Source organism: Ictidomys tridecemlineatus, chromosome Y (assembly GCF_052094955.1).
Source record: "Ictidomys tridecemlineatus isolate mIctTri1 chromosome Y, mIctTri1.hap1, whole genome shotgun sequence".
NCBI lineage: Eukaryota > Metazoa > Chordata > Mammalia > Rodentia > Sciuridae > Ictidomys > Ictidomys tridecemlineatus.
The window spans coordinates 6,850,534-6,873,322 of record NC_135494.1 but is presented as its reverse complement, the minus strand read 5'-3'; the positions used below and the strand labels follow the sequence as shown (position 1 = coordinate 6,873,322).

The 22,789-nt window shown below is 32.8% G+C and overlaps 1 protein-coding gene across 10 annotated transcripts in view; it reads right to left on the bottom strand.

Moving 5' to 3' along the window:
- LOC144372016 (lysine-specific demethylase 5C-like) overlaps positions 1-22,789 on the bottom strand; it is a 37,019-nt gene that overhangs the window by 3,807 nt on the left and 10,423 nt on the right. For 7 of the 10 annotated variants that reach the window (XR_013432059.1, XM_078035440.1, XM_078035434.1 and 4 more), the window contains exons 9-20: positions 20,603-20,761; positions 20,094-20,213; positions 19,827-19,985; positions 10,403-10,584; positions 10,131-10,293; positions 4,393-4,512; positions 4,080-4,274; positions 3,625-3,806; positions 3,422-3,546; positions 3,157-3,304; positions 934-1,030; positions 164-522 (exon numbers count right to left, since the gene is read on the bottom strand). Coding sequence is in view for 9 of the 10 variants with exons in the window: in XM_078035440.1 (XP_077891566.1) it covers positions 164-522; positions 934-1,030; positions 3,157-3,304; positions 3,422-3,546; positions 3,625-3,806; positions 4,080-4,274; positions 4,393-4,512; positions 10,131-10,293; positions 10,403-10,584; positions 19,827-19,985; positions 20,094-20,213; positions 20,603-20,761 (2,009 nt within the window). In the remaining variant the exon portion in view is untranslated. The remainder of the gene's footprint in view (positions 1-163; positions 523-933; positions 1,031-3,156; positions 3,305-3,421; positions 3,547-3,624; positions 3,807-4,079; positions 4,275-4,392; positions 4,513-10,130; positions 10,294-10,402; positions 10,585-19,826; positions 19,986-20,093; positions 20,214-20,602; positions 20,762-22,789) is intronic. The other 3 variants (XM_078035438.1, XM_078035437.1, XM_078035439.1) reach the window with 3 other exon arrangements.

Genomic DNA, 22,789 nt, shown 5'->3' with positions numbered 1-22,789 from the left:
ACATGTCAAAAGATATGGGACTGGATGATAATTTGTTAGGAGTTTAGCAATGCCTAATTGGTAGTCTAGTGTCAATGACACTTATAACCAATGCTTTGGAGTACCCCTAAACTCTAAGGTCAAAATTACTGTAAGGGTTCAGATGGGAGAGTTTGGGCCCCACCTGGCCTCCAGACAGAAATGGGCTTTTTCTTCCCAGCGTTCTGCAATGGTCAGCAGTTCTTGAAGCTCAGCCAGCGCCTTGTCCACAGAAGGGCTGGAGGCTATCTTGGCACCCATTACCAACAGTCCCTGCATGATAACAAGAGACCTCCTTTGGGCTGAGGGGGCCAATGTCTGCTTCACTTCATTTAGCCACTGTGCCTGCTGCACCCGTTGCTGAAGCTGATGGAATTCAGGTACTTCCACACCCAGCTTCTGTCCTTTTTCCAATAAGGATTGCAACAGCCCTAGATTAGGGGACAATGAGGTCAGAGCCTCACGAGCCTCAACCTGGTAGGCCTCCACCTGTTCCAGGACATCCTGTATAGGAAATTAGGAGACAATACACATTTTTGCCATTCAGTCATTCAAACGACCTAGTCTTAACCCATTTCCCATTTTCTCTCAGACACTTTCTTTTGATTTACACTTGTCCTAAGCCATGATCTTTAGCTGAGTAAAAAATTATGTAAAAAATTATATTAATATAATAATTTTTAATATATCTGTTTACTATCTTTAACATTAAAGTTGTATTTGGAAGAAATCCCTGGGAACTATAACCTGTAGGAACGAAAACAACAGGGAACCATCCATTTCTATATCTTCTAGAAAAGAATCTGACATTGTAAGGGTTGTTTAGAACAAGCAGGTTTTGAAATTCCCCTTGTCCTCAGAATTCTCCCCATATATACTGTTCACAAAAATTCCATCTGGACAGGTCTCTCTTACCTTAACATCCCTAATCTGATGAATTGCACAGGGCAGGCTGCCCATCTGTTTAAAAAGGATCTGAAGCTCTGGCAAAGTAAGTGGCGGGGCTTCCATCCTGCAGGAGCCAGGGAGAAAAGACTAGCTCAGTGAACCTGCTAAGGTCACACATGAACATTCTTATTTCTCTTTCCATTTTATATACTTGCAAAGATCTACCTTATAAATTCAGATACTGAACCAAAAAGTTAAGACAAGACTCGAACATTTTATAGCTGACAGAAACAAAAATGAAAGAAGAGCCTTAAAATAACAATATGAGAGAATTCAAGTTTCTGAGGAAATATAATGTGGAAGCTATTACCATTAGATAGATGGTTAGTAATATTAGGCAGAAGAAAACACATTAATACAAGTAGGTTACTTTTTAATGAGAACAAAAATATGACTGTCTCTTAAAGAGCTTTTAGATCTATTTTTTATGGCAATTCAGTTTTAAGAGTAGAAAGGAAGAATGAGAAAAGTATGTAAAAATAAACAGCCCATCAGACTTGATTATTAGCTTTCAAACTGAAACTAAAAATAATAAGTCTAAAAACAGAAATGTTTTTACAATAATTTTTACACAAAAAAGGAGTTTATAGAGTAATGATATGAATGCTTAAAAGAATAAATATGCTCTAGAAAAGAAATAAAAGTTCATTTTGTCAGAAATGGAAGAGTTCTAAGGGAAGATAAGTTCTAAGATAGAGTCTCACTGTCTAAAAATGAAAAATAATTTTGGGCCACAATATTAGAAGGAAAACTTAAGATCAATTAAAATCAAAACCATACAGATAATTTATAATATAGTTCAAACACAACCAAGAGAAATGATACAACATTTGTGGAGATAAACAGGCTCATCTTTATCTGATCATTATACAGCATACACATACACTGAAAATATCTTATGTTATTCCATATATATTTACAAGTTTTGTATGTCAATTAAGAAATCAATATTTTCAAAGTTTTATAATTCTTAAAACCCAAAGTCTTCTGATAACAAGTGTCACTGAGGATTAAGGTGAAAAAACTTGGTTTCTTTTGAAAATAAAACAGAGAAAAAAACTAAGAAAAGGCAATTTATTTAATTTAATATGTTAAATTTTTCATCTCTTCAACAAATTCAGTATTGAGAAGACAGGTTCGAAACAAAAAGCAGAAGTAAGTGAAATAATGTATTTCTAAAGTATGGCAGTTATGAAAAAGAAAATTGGTTTGAAATTAATGTTACTGAAAATCAAGGTGGTAGAGAAAGGTAAAAAAATTTAAAAATACCATCTTAATATATGAATTCCTCATTATAGATCAAGTTCATGATTAATGACTGAGGCATCCTTGTTGGAACTATCCTCCATACAGGTCTGCAATATTGAACTTTCTATTTTTTATTGTACTTCTCCATTTCATATTTTTTTACTGTCTCCTCACATCTGGAAAATTTATTTAGATTCTTCGGTAGAAGTGGTTTCAAAGAAATGATACACTTATTTTATCTTTTTGATTCTCTGATAGTGGCACTTAACCAAATAACCATTCCTGATGTATTTTACATTCCTTGTTACTTTTTAATCTTTGTAAATATCCTTTTTTATCCTTTTATCTTTCTAAAATTTTATTTCAATTTTTTAAATTATACTTGACTTAATACTGCAATTAGCTGTTAGTATTTCTATTTTTTACTAAAACATACACAATATAATCATTTGAACTTGCAAGTAGATGTATCTAATATCATCTATATTTGACAATCCAATAAAATCTGTGGATTTAATCACTAAAATTCATCCAGCTACAGAGCCAGGAATAGATTTCCAAAGAATTCTGATTCCTGAATCTTTTTGTAAGATTTTTCTATAAAGTTGGGCAGTAAAGAAATTTTGCTGACATCTTCATTGTTACTGCCATTTATGGTATAATTCCAAATTACATCTTATCATAGTTTGAAATTGTCTACTTACATGATTTCTAGTTCCATACTCTACTCGTAAGGTAACGCTCACGTGTTATGTACATTCTTTCTATAACTTGCCCAATATTGAGTCTGTATTTCTTAAACTGGGCTATCTAAGTTTCATTTACCAAATAGCCATATATAACATACTAATTTTTGTTCAATAAACTCCTTCTTGTGGCCTATCCATTTTTGCTATTCACTGTTACACCCTACACACTGTTATTGCTCTCTCCTCTATATACCTGGTTTCTTGGCCACTGATCAGCCTCAGGACTTGGGAAACACAAGCCTCTGCCTCATGAAGGCAATTCTTCAACTGTTGAAGGAGCTCACTATTAGGAAACCTCCTTTCATGGGCCTCAGACTCCAGTGCCTTTAGCTCTTCAACACCTACAGAAATAATTCAATTTACAAGAAGAGGGCAAGGTTATAAAAGGCAGAAAAGAGTGTTTAGGAATACTGAAGAAAGAATGTGCTGAAAATATCCTTCCATTTCCCATTACTCACTGCGCTTCCGCCCATCCTCCACCTTTAGGGCCACTCGCACTTTGCTGGCCCAATTGTCAAAAGACTCAGCCCGAACCTTCAGCTTATGCAGCATGGTTGGCAGCTCATCCAAGGTATACCGATATCTGGAGGAAGAGGGTTGAAAAACACATCTGGCCCAGTTCTGTAATCTTTCACCTCTTGAAGACAGACTTCAGACTCACCGTAGGTACTGCTGGCTACTTGAACACTTGCAAAGATCATTGATGTGTGATAGGCAGACAAGGCCATCTGGGCAGTTGTAGCATGCTAGAGCTGATAGGAAACATGTGGTCTTGCACTTGATGCACTGACGTTCATCATCTGGAAGCAGCTCAAAAGCCTCTCGCTCAGCCTCCGTGATGCCCTGGGGGTGTTCAACCCATATATACTGTAAAGACTAGGAGCAGGGTTGTGAACACCCCACCTCAGCCAACACTGAGCCCCTGTTGTGGGCTCAACCTTGTAAGGATAGCTGTAGAGAAATTGGAAGAAGAAAATATGAACACATACAGTCTGCCCTTTCATTTCAAAATGCATGATTTAAAGATATGGCATAGAGTGCTTAAACAAAGCAGGTCTGTGTCTCTCTACAATAGGACATCCACTAAATTCTGAAGCCCTGGTCTTCACCACCCACCTTCTCTAACAAGGCCTTTCGTAGACGTCGCTCCTCCTGAACCATAATGAACATCTCCTTGTGCACAGCCACTGCTAGATTCAGATCCAACTTCTCTGGAAAGGCAGCCATCTTGCAAATAAGCTCCTCATGGGAGAAGACACAATAGCGCCGAAGCCGGCGGTAGTGTTCAATACACTGGCGTCCAGCAGGTAGCTGCAAATGTGTTTAAAACTGCATATGGCTAGCTGGAAACCACAATGCTTACCACAGCCACAATTACTCAAATTGTTTTTATCTTTCTATCTGCAGGTTCACTATGTTTTAGACTTACCCAGTCAGCAGTACAAAAGTTGACAGCCTCAGCAAAGTTGTACCCTTGGTTAAAGCCACTGTGGTAAGCACGGGGAAAAGTGATGACAAACTCACCTGCACACTGATTTGTGCGGACAACCTGAAAAGAGAAAATAAAAATAAGCAGTGTGGGTGAAAACTAATGGCAAGATGTTGACTTATGAATGTTACAAATGCTGTTTTTGATGTTAGAAGCTCTATCTTCACGTATAGGCCCTAAGAAGAAAAGATTGTGAAAATTAAAAATGATATTCAGAGAAAATCAGAAAAGACCTCAGAAAACTGTAGCCCTTGACTCTGATTTTTCAAGCATTGCCCAAGTAGGAGGTGAAGGCTGAACAAATTTAAATAGTACTAAAGATGATTCTAAAACAGATGCAACTTGGGAAGACTAGTAGAGGGATCTAAAGAAAACCATGACTAGTAGATAAATATTCTAGGAAGAATACAGAAAAGCAATGTAGACTTTAAAAGAGCATATAAGAGGATTCAAAACATTGTACATTAGAAGGAAAATGTAAATCAAAACCATATGAAGGCCACTGTAAAGAAAATTTTTACCATGATGAATACATGCCGGGGCAGGGAAAAAACAAGTTTGGTGAGGATGAGAAGTTGGAATTCATAAGCACCATTTAGGGGACTGAGAAAAGGCCCTGGAACTAATATATATTTTGGAGGTTTTTCAAAAAGTAAAAGTGAATTATCGTATGACCATACAATAATATTTATTACTTTTGGTGTATGGCAGAAAAATTGAAAGCAAGGGCTTAAACAGGTTTTATAAACAAATATTCACAAGAACATCATTCACAATAGCCCCAAAGTGGATAGAACCTTATTGCTCATCAGCTGATGAAGGATAAACACAATGTAATTTGTTTTTATCCTTCATTATCCTTCATTATTTTTATTCAACCATAAAAGCAAGGAACTACTGACACATGCTGCTACACTATGGATGATCACACCTAAAATACAAGTAGTCTGACAGAAAAGACCACATATTCGGTTTATAAAAAGTATCTAGAATAAGTAAGTTTATCATAAATATAAAAACAAACCTATGGTCTCAGACCTAGCTGAAGAGGTAAATGGGAAATAACTTCATGGGTTTGAGATTTCTTTGGGGCAGTGGGGTGTTGATAAAAATGTCTAGTAACTAGATAAACATGGTGGTTACACACAAATACTTGAATCGTGTAGTGTCACACACTTTTTGAAAAAACATTAATTAATTTTACACCATGTAAATTTTACTTAGTAAAATCCCACAAAAGGAAGTAAATTCAGAAGTCATTAATTATACAAGCACTACAGAAAAAAACAAGAAAGAAGAGGGCAGGAGGAATAATGCAATTGCTTGAATTGAAAAACACACACAAAATTGGCAACACATACTTAATAAACCCACCAAGTATGGCTATAAAACAAAAGAAAATAAAAAAAAACCAAGCACAAAAATTGAAATACCAGTGCACTGTACTTACAACACTGAGACTAAATAAACTCTATTAAGTACTCTCAAATACTTAAAGAAGCGATGCATAAATAACCAAAGAGAATGATGTCTCCCCCAAAGTCCCAATCAATCAATGATAGCTACAAAAATTAAACAATTAAAAAAACTGGTTCTGATAGCCCTATAAGTGAGTAAATATTCATTACATCCCAAAGCAGGTCTTAAAATATCCAATAACTAGATAAACATAGTGGTTTAAAAATTAGTAGGCAGAAAAAAGTTAGCCAACTTTAAGAAGTTCAAATCTGAGAAGCAGAGAAAATAAAGGCTGAAAAAAAACAAGAGTCTTTGAGACCATCGAATGCACCAGCATAGGCAGAATGCATGTTCCAGAAGAGGCAGAAAGAAAAGCCAAAGAAATAATGTCTCAACGATTTCCAAACTCTAAGGAAAACATGAAACACATATTCCAGAAATTTAATGCACTTTGACCTAGAAAAAAATGAAAGACACATCTCTGGCCAAAAGAAAAGACATAAAGAGAATCTAATATGCAATAAAAGAGGACATGCATTATAGTTACAGATTCTCAATAAAATTCTCATTAAAAATCTCAGTCTAGGAAGATGTGGGGTGACATATGCAAAGTGATGGTGTGCGGGCCAGGCACAATGACACACTTCTGTAATCCCAACAACTCAGGAGGATAAGAGAGGGGGATTTACCTGTTCAAGACTAGCCTCACCAATGTAATGTCTCAAAATTAAAAAAAAAAAAAAAAAAAAAAAAAAGATCTGAGGGTATAGATTATGGTAAAGCATCACAGACAGATTCAATCTCAAATACTGGAAAAAAGAGAAAGATGAAGATGGTGAATTCAACCCAATGTCAAAAATGAGGCAGTCTGTCTCTAGTAGGCTTGCTTATAAAAGCACAGAAGAAATCCTTTCAGACTGAAATGAAAGTTCACTTGAGTTTAACCCAGGATATACAAAGGAAGTAAAAATATTGTTAGAGGTGCATATACAGGCAAATACAAAACATAGTGCCAGTATATGTATCATTTACGATCTTCTTGTCATCTTATACTAAAAAGAAAAACATGAAATAAAAAAGGACAAACGTTTAACAATAAAATTGGTGGTAAGAAAAAAGGATAGATCTATAAACCTGAAAACTGTATAATTCAATTAATCTGTTATAAATGGAAATAATGTCTATAGTAATGGCCAGAATGCTGCTTTTTTTAAAGAAGTTAATTCTAATAAAATAACTATATTCATTAAAAAAGAAAAATAAGATGGACAACAGATAAGTACTCTAGAATAACCAATTAATCACAAACAAAAAAAGCAATTGAAGAACCGAGGAATAAAAAATATACAATATGTAGAAAGGAAATACCATAAATGACAGAAAGAGGTGCTTTCTTAGCAATGATTCCATTCATATTAAAATCACACATTTAAGAAACCAATATTTGGTACCAAGAATAAAAACATGTTGCAACTATCTTGTCTGTAACAGAGTAATCTTATTTACAAGGGCACAGAGAGACTGAAAACAAAGTACAGAAAAAGATATTCCAAACACCCATTGAAAAAATAGAACTGGGATGACTGGAGGTGTAGGGGACAAAAGGAAAAAATGACAGACAAGGTGATATATACTGATGGGCTGATTTATCAAGAAAATAAATGAAATAAAGAACAGAAAAACAGTAGACTGAGAAAAGCAACTTTACTCCTTGAAACAACTAGTTTGACCATGATAGAGAAGGCAAAAATCTGAATTAAAAATGAATGTAAAAATCGGCTTAGGAACTGATTTCCAAACAAGACTCCTAAAACATTAGAAGTAAAAATTAAAAATCAATGAATGAGATAAAATCAAACTAAAAAGATTCTTTATAGCAAAGGAAACAATGAAGACATGAAGAGAGAGCCTACGGAATGGGAGAAAATTTTTGCCATATGCACCTCAGATACAGCATTAATCTCCAGAATATACAAAGAACTCAAAAAAACTAACATCAAAAAACAACCCAATCAACAAATGGGCCAAAGAAGTAAACAGACACTTCTCAAAGGAAGAATTATGAATGGTCAACAAATATATGAAAAATATTCAACATCTGTAGCAATTAGAGAAATGCAGTTACACTGAGGTTTCATCTCATTCAGTCAGAATGGAAACAATCAAAAATACAAGTCAATAAATGTTGGTGAAGATGCAGGGAAAAGGGAACATTCATACATTGTTGAATTAGTACAACCATTCTGGAAAGCAAAATGGAGATGTTTCAAAAAACTTGGAATGGAACCACCATTTAACCCAGTTATCCCACTCCTCTATATACACAAAGGACTTACCATGAGCATTCTAGAATAATGCAGCCACATAAATGTTTAAAACAGCTTAATTCATATAATTTATATCAATAGATAAATGGAAAAAGAAATTGTGGAACACAATGGAATATAACTCAGCCACAAAAAAGAATGAAATTATGACATTTGCCTTTAAATAGATGTATCTGCATAGTATTATGCTGTGTGAAATAAACCATTCTCCAAAAGCCAAAGGTTGAATGTTCTCTCTGATATGTGGAAGTTAAACCACAATGGGAGAAAAGGAATGGGGAGGTTAGAAATAGTAGTTCAGAGGATTAGACAAAGGGACAAAAGAGAAGAAAGGGGATTAGAAATAGAAAAGAAAGTGGAAAGAATTTGACCTAACTTTTCTACTGGGTACATCTCTGTGGTTTCACAGCAAATTTCACCCCTGTGAACATCCACAAGACTGGGACCTCATTAGAATACAATACATTCCATCCTTGTAAAGCAAAATGGAGATGTTTTACTCTATAATTAAAAAGAACTAATAAAAAAGAATGTGAGGATATTAATACCATATTTATAGGAATGCAAACAGAGAATCCTATGAGCAACTGTATTAACAGCAAATAGGTTTCTTAGTAAAAACAAGTCCAACCCAAAGTGTGCATGGACTTTCTGCAGAGCATATGTAGGCATATAGACAAAAAAAACAAAAACAGAAATACACACCATAAAATATGTTATGATTTGTGTAAGATGTTCCCCAAGAGCTCATGTGTAACACAAAGCAAGAGGTTCTGAGTAATATTATTGAATTATGAGAGCATCAATCAGTGCATCAATCCCACATGATAGAGATTAACTAACTAGGTGATGACTGAAGGCAGAAGAGTGTGGCTGGAGGAGCTAAGTCACTGGGGTGTGCCTTTGGGTTATATTTTGTCCCCCGTGAACAAAGCTCTATGCATTCGGCCTGTGATGTTCTGAGCTGCTTTCCTCTGCCACATCTTCTGCCTTGATGTTCTGTCTCACTTAGGCACAAGGACCTCTGAAACCGCTGAATTTAAATATATGTTCCTCCTCTAAAATTAATTTGTCAGAGCTTTTCTTCACATGCATGAAAAAGCTGACTAAAGTAGAACTAGAGTCATGAGGAAGGAGAAAAGTGCAACTATAGAGAGCTGGATGATTTCACTATCTTTAACATTCTATTTTTTCCGTATATGATAAAATAATATTATGAAAAAGAGGAAAACCATGTAAGATTGCATTCAAGAAACATCAGATAAGGAAGGGAATCTTGGAGATGCCAAGTCCATTTTGTTCAGATGGAAAAACTCAAGGAAATGACAATCAAGTATGAATTTTTTTTTGTAGAAGTTCAATAGTTTAGACACACTGAAATGAGAAAAAGTATTATGTAAAAAAGCATAGTGTGCCAAGAGAGTACTCACCTTCATTCATCTCTGACAGACTGATGGCTTATTCCTTTGCAGAGCAAGCTGATAAAAATCAACCCTGGAGAATCCCAAAAGTTTACAACCACCCCCACATTCCATTGAGTTTTCTTAAAGTTAAAATTAGTGCCTAGTAATGCTAAGAGGAAAATGATTGTTCACTAATTAAGATGCAGGATTCAAGTTTTCATTTTCACTTTTATGTTTCTAAGTAATCCTCTCATATCTCTTCTTTGCTACAGCAGTGGCTTACACAGGACAGCAACTTCACAGTAGCATGGAAGGGGAGACATATGTGATGATAAATCTAGTCTACCCAATGAAGTGTTTATAACTTTACTTCTTCCAAAATTGAGCTCTTATTATGTTTTCTTCCAAAATTGAGCTCTTACTATGTCTTCCTATTCCTCCAGAGATTACTGCATTTTTTTCCCCTTTCCCCTTACTTCCAGGTACTCACTGGCACACCATGTGACATGAGGGTGTTGGGATTCATGAGGGTAACAAGTTGGTGTAGAAGGTCAGGCTGGCTATCAAAGAGCTCGGGTGTCAGACTCTTCATCACCTCCTCCAAATGCTCTGCTGCCAATGAGGGTACTCCATACCAGGTCTTTGGCTCACCCCTGCTCAGATAGAGAGGACATATATTAAAGTCTACATACACTGTGCCTAGTGGGAGGAGATTTATCTTGATATTTGAGATTTATCCCAGCCACTGTTGATCCTGCTCACCAGTGCAGGTAGTTAATGGAGTAACTCCAGTGATCCTCAATATGCCAACAAAATGCTGAAAAAACCATGCCCACATACAGCCAGGGCACTTTCATGCCTGAGATGTCTGCATTGATGTGGCAGAGAACAGACTGATCCAGCACGGGCATCACATTCAGGTTCCAACCACAGGTTGCATACTCCTGTTGGGTCAGAGATTTGTAAGAGTGGCAACAGAGCAGGACTGAAACAGACCTACAGAGGAAGATAATTGTGTTCTTAGGGATGGTTCTAGTTAGCATTCACAATCCTTTCATCCATGTATAAAAGAAATCTTTCTTCTAGGGACAAGAGCCTATAGACTAAGATACACCTGGCTTCAGAAACTCTTCATAAATATTCTTTAAGGTCACTTTAACCCATTTATTAGTTATCTGCTAAACTCCAGACCCTCTGTTGGCCACTAATTAACATTTATAGATAATGTAATAGTGTTATTTTCTATTTCTTCTCAATACCAAAAAATATATCATATTCTTATCTGAGGTGGTGGTTCAAGTCTGCAATCCCAGTCATCTGGGAGGCTGAGGCAGGAGGATCCCAAGTTCTACAGTCTCAACAAATCAGTAAAGCCCTAAGCAATTAATAAATCCTGTGTAAAAATACATAAATAAACAAATAAATAAATGACTGGAGATATAGTTAAACAGTAAACTGCTCTGGGCTCAATCCCAAGTATTTAAAAAATATATATATGTTCTTAAGTCTTATTTTTAATCACAGTTCTATTTTACTTTAAATTTTATTTTGTAAACTCTTATTAGTTACATGTAATACTGAGGTACATTTTGAAACAATTACAGAAGGATGAGATATAATTTGCTTCAATTCAGTCTTTGAATTGGAGAAGTACTACCACTTTTCTCACCTCCTCCCTCGGCTATTCCCTTTCCTCTATTCTACTGGACTTTTATGTAGAAATTTGTATATACGATGCACGTGTGTGTGTGTGTGTGTGTGTGTGTGTGTGTGTGTGTCGTAGATACTAGTATTAGCATAATCACTACTTTCCATAGGTTATTTTAGGTTCTCTTATTCCCAAGATTATAAATTATTAATTGCATTGTCTTATTCATTTCTTTCTTTTCTGTGCTCTGAAACTAGTTAGTAATCATTTGTTACTATATCAAAAGCTGATGGCCAGAGAGGGATGTCTATGAAATTTTAAGTTTCAGAAACTTCAAGGGACATCTCTCCACAGAAATATTAAAATAAAAGTGAAAAAATTACCAAATTCAAATTTATCAAAATTTAGGATAAAACCAAAAATTATATTGCATCAAGAGAAAAGAGAATCAATACAACAGAAAAGCTTCATAACATTTTAACTTATCCTTTCCCAAGCCTCACTTCTTGATTATTGGTAGATGAAGACAACAGCCTACATTTCTGGGGTAGGCACCATGGAAACAGAATAGATATTTGCTCTCAGAGTTGTGTTTAGAACTAGTTGTGAATGTGCTTTAGAAATGCAAAGGATTTATTTTGATTTTGTGTAATTTTATTATCTTAGGGTCAAAGAGCAGAGACTTGAAGGGTAAAATATGATAATGAAAATGATCTAGCCATTCCTCCCAGGGAAAAAATAGCAGCTGATGCAAACAATGGACAAGATATTAAAATCTAAAAGTGGAATAGCTCTAAAATGCTTCCACTTAACACAAGAAATCTAGAAAACCACATGTACCCAGGATAGAGAATAAGCTCAAAAGAGAAACTAGAATCTCTAAGGGATAAAAAGAAAATAGAAATTGACACTTGCTTCAAGTATTACGCAAGCAGATAGTGAAGAGAAAAGCTGTAAATGGCAGGCCATACACTAACCTAACCAACATAAGGTCACAGTAGAGTCACACAGCAAATAATGAAAGAGTATTCAGGGCCAAAATGTGACAAAGAAAAGTCTTAATTAATAGATTAGAAAAGTCACTGTAAACAATTTTAAGTCACAAAAGGCAGAAAAATAAAACTCAGATGTGCAAGTCTTGTTTTGATTTTCAGGATTATCACATGAAAAACAAGAAGAATGCACCATTCACTAAAAAACAAACTAACTAAAAATAACAAAAACAAAAATGAGAAAGAAGAATAGAAAAGAAATAGAAATTGTTACTGAGAAAGCAAAGATGTAATCTATATTATATATGCTTATTTTATATTTTGTATACATAGATCCTGTAAAACAAAATATTTTATATTATAAAATATAATTATACAGAAAAATGGTAAAGAGAATTATTTAGGCAGAAATAAAGAAAACAACCTATCAAACAAAAAACACCGAAGGGTAACTCAAGACTATACAATAAGGTAATGATAGAGATTATTACATATGTAAAAGTAAAGGTCATTAGTATTGATTGCACTTTTCTTTGAAACTTTTTAGCCCCATAAGACATGCAATACAGACATATATAACACCATTAATCATGTTAAGAAGCATACAAGTTATAAAAATTAATTTGCTATAGTAATGACAAGGGGATAGGAAAGGACTTATAGAGGAACAAAGCTGTTGTACATCATGGAAACTAGGTTGGTTTCATTTAATCTAGACTGTTGTAATTTATAAGACATTTGCTTTATTCACTGATGTATCTACTAAATAGATTTAAAATAATAAAAAGGAAAGAGAATTCAAATAATACACTAGAAAATAATGATTTTAAAGAAGACAGTGGGTCAATATTTTGAGAAGTATTAGGAACTAAGTTAAACTAAAATAAATTGTGTGAAGATTCCCAACCCTTTCCAGAAAGAAGCAGAGAGGAAAAAGATGACCACAGTGGAAAGACAACCTCTAGGCGAACATCATACTAAACAGAGAAAAACTGAAAGTATTTCTTACTGAAAGGATGTCCACTCTCACTTCTATTTATGTTTAATCAGAAAAGAGAAGGAAATTAAAGGGAAATAAGCAAGAAGTCAAATTATCTCGTTTCCTAACATAATCCCACACTTACAAGACCCAAAACATTCCACAGTAAGACTTCTATAGCTAATAAAAAAATTTATCAAATCAGCAGGATACAAGATCAACGTACACAAATCAACTGCTTTCCTATATTCTAATACTTAACTTACTAAAGGTGAAAAAAAAGAAAAGGTAAAAACACTGTTCCATTCACAATTACCTCAAAAAAAAAAAAAAAAAAAAAAAAAGGAAGGTGAAGGTGCTCTACAAGGAAAACTATAGAACACTAAAGATGTCTAAGACAATGGAAAAAATCTCCCATGTTCCTGGATAGGCAGAATGGCCGAAAATAGCCAAAATGGCCATACTACCTTGAGTGTTATACAGATCTAACATAATTTCTATCAAAATATCAATGACATTCTTTATAGAACTAGAGAAAAACAGTTTTAAAATTCATTTGGAAGAATAAGACTTAGAATAGCCAAAGCAATCCTAAGCAGGAATAATGCTGTAGACATCAAATCACCAAACTCGAATTATACTACAGAGCTGCAGTAACAATAACAGCATGGTACTCTCATCAAAACAGACCTGAAAGCCAATGAAACTGACAACAAGACAAAGATATAGTTAAATAATACTTGATAAATATGCCAAAAATGTATGTTAGGGAAGACAGACTATTTTAAAAAGCACTACTGTGGAAACAGAATATCCATACACAGGATGAAACTTGATCATTCACCTTGCACAAGTCAATGCAAGTGGATCAAAGACCTACAACTTAGATCAGAACTTTTACAACTCCTAGTGGAAAAAATAGTATCAACACTCCAATATATCAGCACACATATCAACTTCCTTGAGAAGACTCCTAAAGCACAAAAAATAAAACCAAGAATCAGAAAGTAGGCTGGCATATATCAAAAAGTTATGTACAACAAAGGAAACAAGAACAGAAACAGCTTGCAGAATGGAAGGATATCTTTGTCTCCCACTCCTCAGTTACAGAATTACTACTCAGAATATATGAAGAATTCAAAAGACTTAACACCATTAAAACCAAACAATCCAATCAACAAATGGACAATGAACTATACAGATGCTTCTCAAAAGAAGAAATACAAATGGCCAATGCATGAAAAAATGTTCAACGTTCACAGTAATCAAGGAAATGCAAATCAAAACTACACTGAGATTTCTTCTCACTCCAATCAGAATGGCAATTACCAAGAATATGAATAACAATAAGTGTAGGTGCAAATGTGAAGGGAAACATACATAATAAATTGTTGATAGGACTGCAAATAAGAGTAACCACTCTGGAAAGTGATATGGAAATTCCTCAAAAAAACTAGGAATGGAACCCAGCTATTCCATTCCTGGGTGTTTATCCGAAAGAAGTAAGATTAACATATTAAAGGGATACAACCATATCAAGGTTCATAATAATGCAGTTCATGATAGCTAAGTTATGGAATAAGTCCAGATGACCATCAACATATGAGTAGATAAAGAAAATATGATATATGTATACAAGGGAGTTTTAATCAGTCATAAAGATAGATGAAATTATAGCATTCACCAGTAAATGGATAATACTGGAAATCATCATGCTAAATAAAATAAGCAACCATAAAGTCAAGGGTCAAATGATTTCTCTCATTTGCAGAAGCTAGACCAAATAAGAAAAAAAAAAAAAAACTTAAGTATCTTTGGGATGGAGGAGGAGGAAACCCCATAAAAACAGATATCAATGGAATAAAGGAAGGAGACTGAGGGGCAGGAGAGATAGGAAATGGGAGAAACTGGAAAATAAAGTAAACTATGAATCCAAATATAAACATATACAAAATAATGAAATTCATTGGTGTTTTGTGTGTGTGTATGTATGTCATGTGTATGTGTGTGTGTGTATATGCACACAGACATACATGTGTATGTATGTAAGTTCACATGTGTGTATATATATATACATCATATGTCTGTGTATATATGTATTTATATATATAAATTCATGTATGTACATAAATACACCCCAGTGAATTTCGCTTCTTTGTGTATCTACAAAGCCACTACTTATAAAAACTATGTATATAAATATATAAAGAAAGAAAAATCAAGATAGGAGGAAAGAATGGGAGGGAGAAAAGGGAAAAGTACTTAGCATTAAATTAGAGCAAATTATGTTTTATGCTTGTATAACTATAACAAAATGATCCCCAAAATTATATACAACTATAATGCAATAGAAAAAAAGAGGAAAAAGAGAAAAAGCAGCATTTTGACAAAATTTTTAGGCTGTCTAAAATTTTAATAAGTTTTGTAAAATTTATCTTAGGGCACTCTCTGTACTTTCTTATACAAGAAAACCCAGTTTTCATACAGAACCCTAAGTCAGCAAGAAAAGAATTTCTACTCTCAACATTGACCAATTTTTTCATCTACCATCCACTTTCCTACTGAAGTGTATATCCCACTTGTTTGGGCTGTATTTCAATAAGAGGTTATTTCTACATAAGATTCTCATCTTCAAAACTTTGGAAATCCTAAATAAAAGCTGCCATCAATATTTTAATTTGTCAGGCTCTGATTTTCTTTGAGACTATCCAAAAAGAATCAGAGAAAAAGAGAAATGAATCATTAACAGAAAAAGAAAGAAAACAAAAAACAATAGAATTACACTTTCCTACTTTATTGCTCAACAATATACTGAAAAACTTCTGGATTACCATTTAATATATACTATTTAATTTTCAAGGTGATTATAGTTACATGTTAAAGAAATCACAAACCACCTCAGGTTCTGCATACAAATTTTGTTTAAATAAGAATAATATTTGAAAGACGAAACAAGACAAAGCACACATGAACAGAAGTTCTGAAACTGATGTTACCCTTTAGTCAATTAATTTTTGGATATCAAGTTTAAATAAGAAAACAAGACTTTTTACTTCCAAAAGACGGAATACAATAGATTGCAACATAAAGTTATCATAGCTATGATAAACATTACCCTCTGGCAGCAAATGGAGGAATAAGACATTGAACATATTTGCCTATCTTAGCTTCTGTGAAGAGAAAAGAAAGAAAAATGCTTGTGAAATATTTTATCCAGATTTATTTATGGCCTATCAAAACAGACTATGGCTAGACTTTACACATGCAAATGTTAAGATAAAAGTATTTTTATAAATTTCTGGATTACAGTGTCCTTAGGTATTTAATAGAACCAGTGTTAAGTATCCTTGAGCAGGACATTTAAAAATCAACTTCAAAAAAAAAAAGTTTGTTCTGTGTATTTATATGGCTCAAAGAACTCACAATAAACTAACAGAATAAAGTCACAACATATGGATGAAGTTGTGAAATTAGTGAAAATTTATTGAGGGAAAAAAACACCACTTAGGTAATTAACACTATACTGTAAAAGCACAGGAAAGGAAGCATGAAGAAGAAATGACCTCAATATTTGCTAGGTAAATCTGGTAAACAATCAACCAGCAATTCTAAAAATAAAAAATATATTTCAGAAATTAAAAGGGTCATTTAAATAAGAAAACATACATTCTGAAATTTAGAATATAATAGAAAAAAAAAACACATTTTTATAAAACATTTTTATGTATAATATATATAAATTATAAGTATATGATTATATAAATATAGAATATAGAAATACAACATAAGAAATGTGGAAGGAGAAAAAATTAGAATTATTAAATTCGTAAAAGATACAAAGTCTGAAAGAGGGGTTAATGGCCACATATTTTCTAAAATTTATAAAAACTGAGCTCACATATATGAGAAATTCTTTAAATCCCTAGGAGGTTAAACAAAAGGTCATATCTATAAGGAGAAACTGCATGGCTTAAAACAAAGAGATCTTAATAACCATCTAGAGAAAAAAACACATTACAGTACTTTTAGAGTTGACTTCAAAAAGGAGTCAAATTAGACTTTTTAAAAATGTATTCAAGAGTAAACAAAAGAAACTACCACAAGAATAAAGACTTCATTTATAAATAAAAAGAAAATAATTAACAGTTCATTTTAATAAAGAAAAACAACCAATAGTAAAAAGAGCTGTTGTAGGAAAGGTGAGATGATGAGGAAAATAAGCCAAAAAGACACGGAAAAAACAGACAAATAATAAGTAAAATTCTGTTTTTAAACAGAAAAAAAACATGCTCCCCAAATTTTACAGCTCAGGAGGACTGAATAGTAACAGTCTAACATTGCTCAAAAAAATAATAAGTTACTCTTAAAATGTTAGGAAAAGTGTACTTGGACTTGCTGAATTAAAAGCAACAGATAATGGAAAGAGAAACGAATTAGAAACAAAGCAAAAAACGAAGTATTAGAAATTATGTTCATAATGCAAATGAGAGAAAACCACTATTAATTCACATCAAATGAAAACTGAGTGATTCCTCAGTTAAGAGATTTTAAAAAAAAAGAACAGTTCTATATTAGTTACAAAAATAAACACCTAAATTTTAAGTACAAAGCACAATAACTTAGGAGGAAAAAAAAAAAAACCTACATCCAGAATCCAAGAGAAACTAAAAGGAACAGAATTGAGGGACATAAGAGAGACTGGTATTCATGTGTTTCATAAAATCATCAAATTAATTATAGTAAGTATATAAAAAGGTATATATACTATATTCAAATATACTGCATATACTCAAGTCTCTATATACATATGTATATATTATACATGTGTAAATGCCTGAGAACTTCTAACAGTTTATGAAATATGAATCATGTCTCAAGTTGTTCAACTGTACAATTAACCTTAATGAAAAGTATTTGGCCTCATTAATTAATAATATAAAGCATATTTGATTAAATTTATAGCTTCTAAATTAGCAGTATAACCATTATCATTGATCAAAATCTGAATGAAGTCTTCTCACTAGTTTGAGCATAACTTATATCTCACTTTATTAATCAATTCTGAATATACCTCAATTCAACTGCAAATATAAAGCAAAAATAAAAGACGGTTCATATAGGAAAATATATAAATGTTGTTAGAATAAATTTGGGATACAGTATTATACAATAGTGAAAAGCAAGAATTAAAGCCAAGAATAGTGCAGATGAAACTTCAAAGCATAAAACTGACCAAGAAGGCTTTGTAGATATATATATACATATATATGTATTTAAATGCTAAAAAATTGTAAAAAAAGGTATAATTTAAGATACTGGGTCCTTTAGTTATTAGTGGAAATATAATACTTATAGAAAAGCATGTTTCTCAATGTAATCATTTTTGAAACTTTCAGTCCTCACAATGAAATGTATATTTAAGAATTTGATTACTATGTTTTATAATTAATGAAAAGGCTACATATTTTTGTGACTTCAAACATCACATAATTTTTATTTAATTTCAAAACACAACTGGAAATATACTAAAATATTACCAATGGAGACATAAGTGATTTCCTTCTTTTCTCATAAATATAAATCAGTACATTATGTTTTCCATAATAGTCTGTTTTTAAAAATCCAAGGAAAAATGATACTACATATATAGAAATTATACAGATATATAAATATATTGAATATTTTATAGCTGAACTATCTTCTCAAAACACTACTTCTGTTATCTAGATCATCTATCTAAAGGCCAATCTATACACAAAGCCAAATATTAATTCTTTTTACTCTGGTCATCTAATCAACATGACAATAATTACAGTAGGAATTCCATATTATATTATGTACTAGATAATATATCTAATTATATTATATTGCATTCCGTATACTACATATGGAAGATTACTATTTAATTTCATCTTTCCAAATATTTTGCTTCTCTACTCAAGGAATTTTTTAATATAATGAGCATTTAGAACATCTATATGATCTAAGATAATATCTTGTATTAAAGGATAAAGTGAGTGGTCTGTCTTACACCTCAAGTAAAAAAAAAATGGCAAATTTAATTAGTGCACTAATTTTGGAAGGTAACTGAATCGAGAGACCCTTTACCTTAAGCCACAACTCCTAGTATTTTAAGAAAGTATCTAAGTTGCTAATGCTGGACTTGAACTTGCAATCCTCCTGTCTCAGCATTCTGAGTTCACATGAATGCATCATCATGCCAGGGCATTTCTTGAAGACCCTTTTAGTTCTTTTAAGTTATGACTATAAAAAAATTCATCATAGTACTTGTTTTTCACTATACATAATTAAAAAGTGATAGCTTTAAATATTTACATTTAGAGAACGATGACAAAGTAGTACAACTCCTAAATGGTTATATCAAGTTATCACCCTCTTAACATAAAGGGTTAAAAAGAGTGGTAGTAATGACAGCTGTTATACTTCTGGGTAAATAACAGATAAATTAATATCTCTCATTGTGAAAAAAACAATGTATAAGAGCATACAAGGACAAATTTTACTTTTCTTTATCACAATATTAACATAAATCACCAATTACATTACCTCTTCCTCAGGGGACAGGTTCCGTTTATTACTGCTGACAGGAAAGCCACTGCCAAATTCTCTGGAATGAATGTCTGCTCCATATTCAACTGTCACATCTTCCTCAATGCTGCTCACCAACCTCCAGAATTCCTTCTCCACGACTTCTGTAGGCACCATCTATGATATCAGGTGAAAATATGAGTATAGTCCACTATATTACCTTGTGTTCATGAAAACTAAGATTACCAGACACTAGTCCATATCATCCCAGTCCCAGTCACATACATGTACAGGCATGTTGAAGTAGTCAGCCTTGAAGGAATCAGCCATCTCACCAAAACTCTGCAAAGTGTACTCCTGGGTAGCCTGTTCAAAACCAAAAGCTTCAGGGGGCCGTTTACACTCCTGAAATAAAAACATATTTTAGCAAAACAAAAGCAACAGGTGAAGAAGTACTAGGAATAGGCTAAAGAAGTTTCTTTAGGTTGTTCAATATCTTACTCTATAACTTCCAAGTTTTCCTGTTTCCAGGTAGGATAATTTCTTCAGTATCTACCAAACTGAATGTTTCTGTCTTTGCTGCCATCATTTAAGCCATATAATTACTGTCCTTTTTCTCTGGTTGTTCCCATCTTATGGCTACTTTACTCAAGCATTCTTGAGATACATAATAAAAAGGTACTCAGAAAAGGATACAAATTATTATATACTTTTAGTTTCCCTTAATTCAGGAAGACAAATGACAGAAATTAAAAGGCACTAAAATTAAAACATCTATGATGGACAAGACTTACTGCCAAGATGCATTTTGGGCATCTCCACACCCCTCTAGGAATCTCAGGAAGGGGTGGCAATAGGCAGAAGATGTGGTAATTATCTTCACAACCATCACAGAGAAGCAGTTTATCATCTTCATCCCCCCGGGAGCATATTCGGCAAACATATGAATCAATCTAACAGGAAAAATAAAAATATAAGGTACTTGCTCCAGGATTCGAAATTCCAGATTGCAAAATCATTCGTTCTTTTGTTGTTGTTTAATTTAGTTGTCGTGGTTGTGGATGACCTTTATTTTATTTATTTACTTATTTATTTATATGTAGTGCTGAAACTCAAACCCAGGGCCTCACACGTCAGGCAAGTGCTCTACCACTAAGCCCAGATCATTCATTCTTAGCATCAACTACCATACCATGTTTTGCTCTTAAGTTCACTTTCTGGTAAAAAATACAACAAACAGGACATGAATAATTAACTAAGCAATATAACACATTAATAAATGAACGAACCATATTTAATGTCTTTGGGGGCAGTAACACTGAGGACCTTTTATTAAAGTTTCAGAAATACAAACCAAAATCATAAGATATGAACTAGCATGGATCATTTACAGAATTATAAATTGTTGAAAATATTTGGTATAGATCTCAAAATAAATTTTAAAAAATAAAAGATCAAAAGACTGAATGGCCAACTATGCCTATTCTTTTAGTAAGTTTTAGTTTAGTAAATAATCATTTTCACTCTAAAAATGTCTGGTTTAAACAATGATTCAAACAGAGACCCAAATGGAAGTCACAAGAATAAACATTAAGGACAGATTAAAGAACCTAAATTCTTACTATTGAAAAATTCTAGTGCCAAGGACTAAGAAAGAAAACATGTAAATAAATTTTTATTAGGGTAGATTGACAATAAAAAATCATCTACATGTTACTTAAAGGCAAACATTTGAAAGCTTAATATTCATAGTGAAATTATTCTAAGTAGTCAAGAACTAGACGGTAGGACTGTGGATCAGCAGTAGAATGCTCACCAGGCACGTGTGAGATCCTGGATTAGATCCTCAGCACTACATAAAAATAAATAAAACAAAGGTATTGTGTCCAACTACAGCTAAAAATAAATATTAAAAAATAACTGAAATCTACCAAAAATTCACTGAACAATAAAATACATACAGTTATGGTACACTCAGAAAAATGAGAAATTATATCCCATCTGATTCAAATGTATAATATGTCAAGGTCGTTCTATTTATCATGTGTAATTATTTAAAACAAATTTAAAAATTTAAAAAAATAAATAAAAAAATAGTTGTGTAAAAGTCGGAGATAAGAAAACAAAGCACAAGAAGAAATCATTAAGCAATATAACTTTTCAACTATAACAACATGAAAGAGAATATACTGTCCAATACTGAAAGAGCAAACAAAACTAATCTACTTATTTTTATGTATCCAAGTTATACTTTAGTAAAAAATAAATAGAAATAATTATACCAGAACTGAGAGAAACATAATCATTCCCAAATTTGGATAAGAAGTATCTATGACAATCTATAAGAAACCCAGGACAAATGAGGACATGATAGTGGTATTAAAGATAATCTCTAAATTATCAGATGAAGATTATTTGGAGAAATATGAAGAGTATGTAATGTGATATAAAACATACGTTCAAAGATAAGCCTTCCCTAACATAAATACTTTCACAGGAGAAGGCATAAGCAATCAAAATAGTGAAATTAGCTGAAGAGAAAGATGGACAATAAAAAAAAAGAAATTTAAAAAAACAGACTGTACAAGATTATATAAATCTTTCAAGTAAGAGGAGAAAGAAAGGTAAAATAAAGAGAATAAATTGCACCTGTTCAAAGCACATAAGTAAATCAAAATTACAAAAGAAGTACTACACAAAAATTGACAGACTCTCCGAAAGTCCTAAAGCATTTACTGGAAACAACTGTTCTTTCACATAATTTATATGTGACAAAATTATCTTCTATAAAATTTAACTATGAAAATTCGGATTTGTTTTTAAGGAGTTGAAAAGAGAATACAATTTGGTGAAAAATCCTAATCTAAAAATTAAGAGGAATTTTGCTCTTGCCTCTAAATACCTTAAAATTTTCTTCCTTTTTCTAGCCATAATCTTCTTATACAAAGGGGAAAGGGCTAAATATAGCAAAGGAAAGTAAG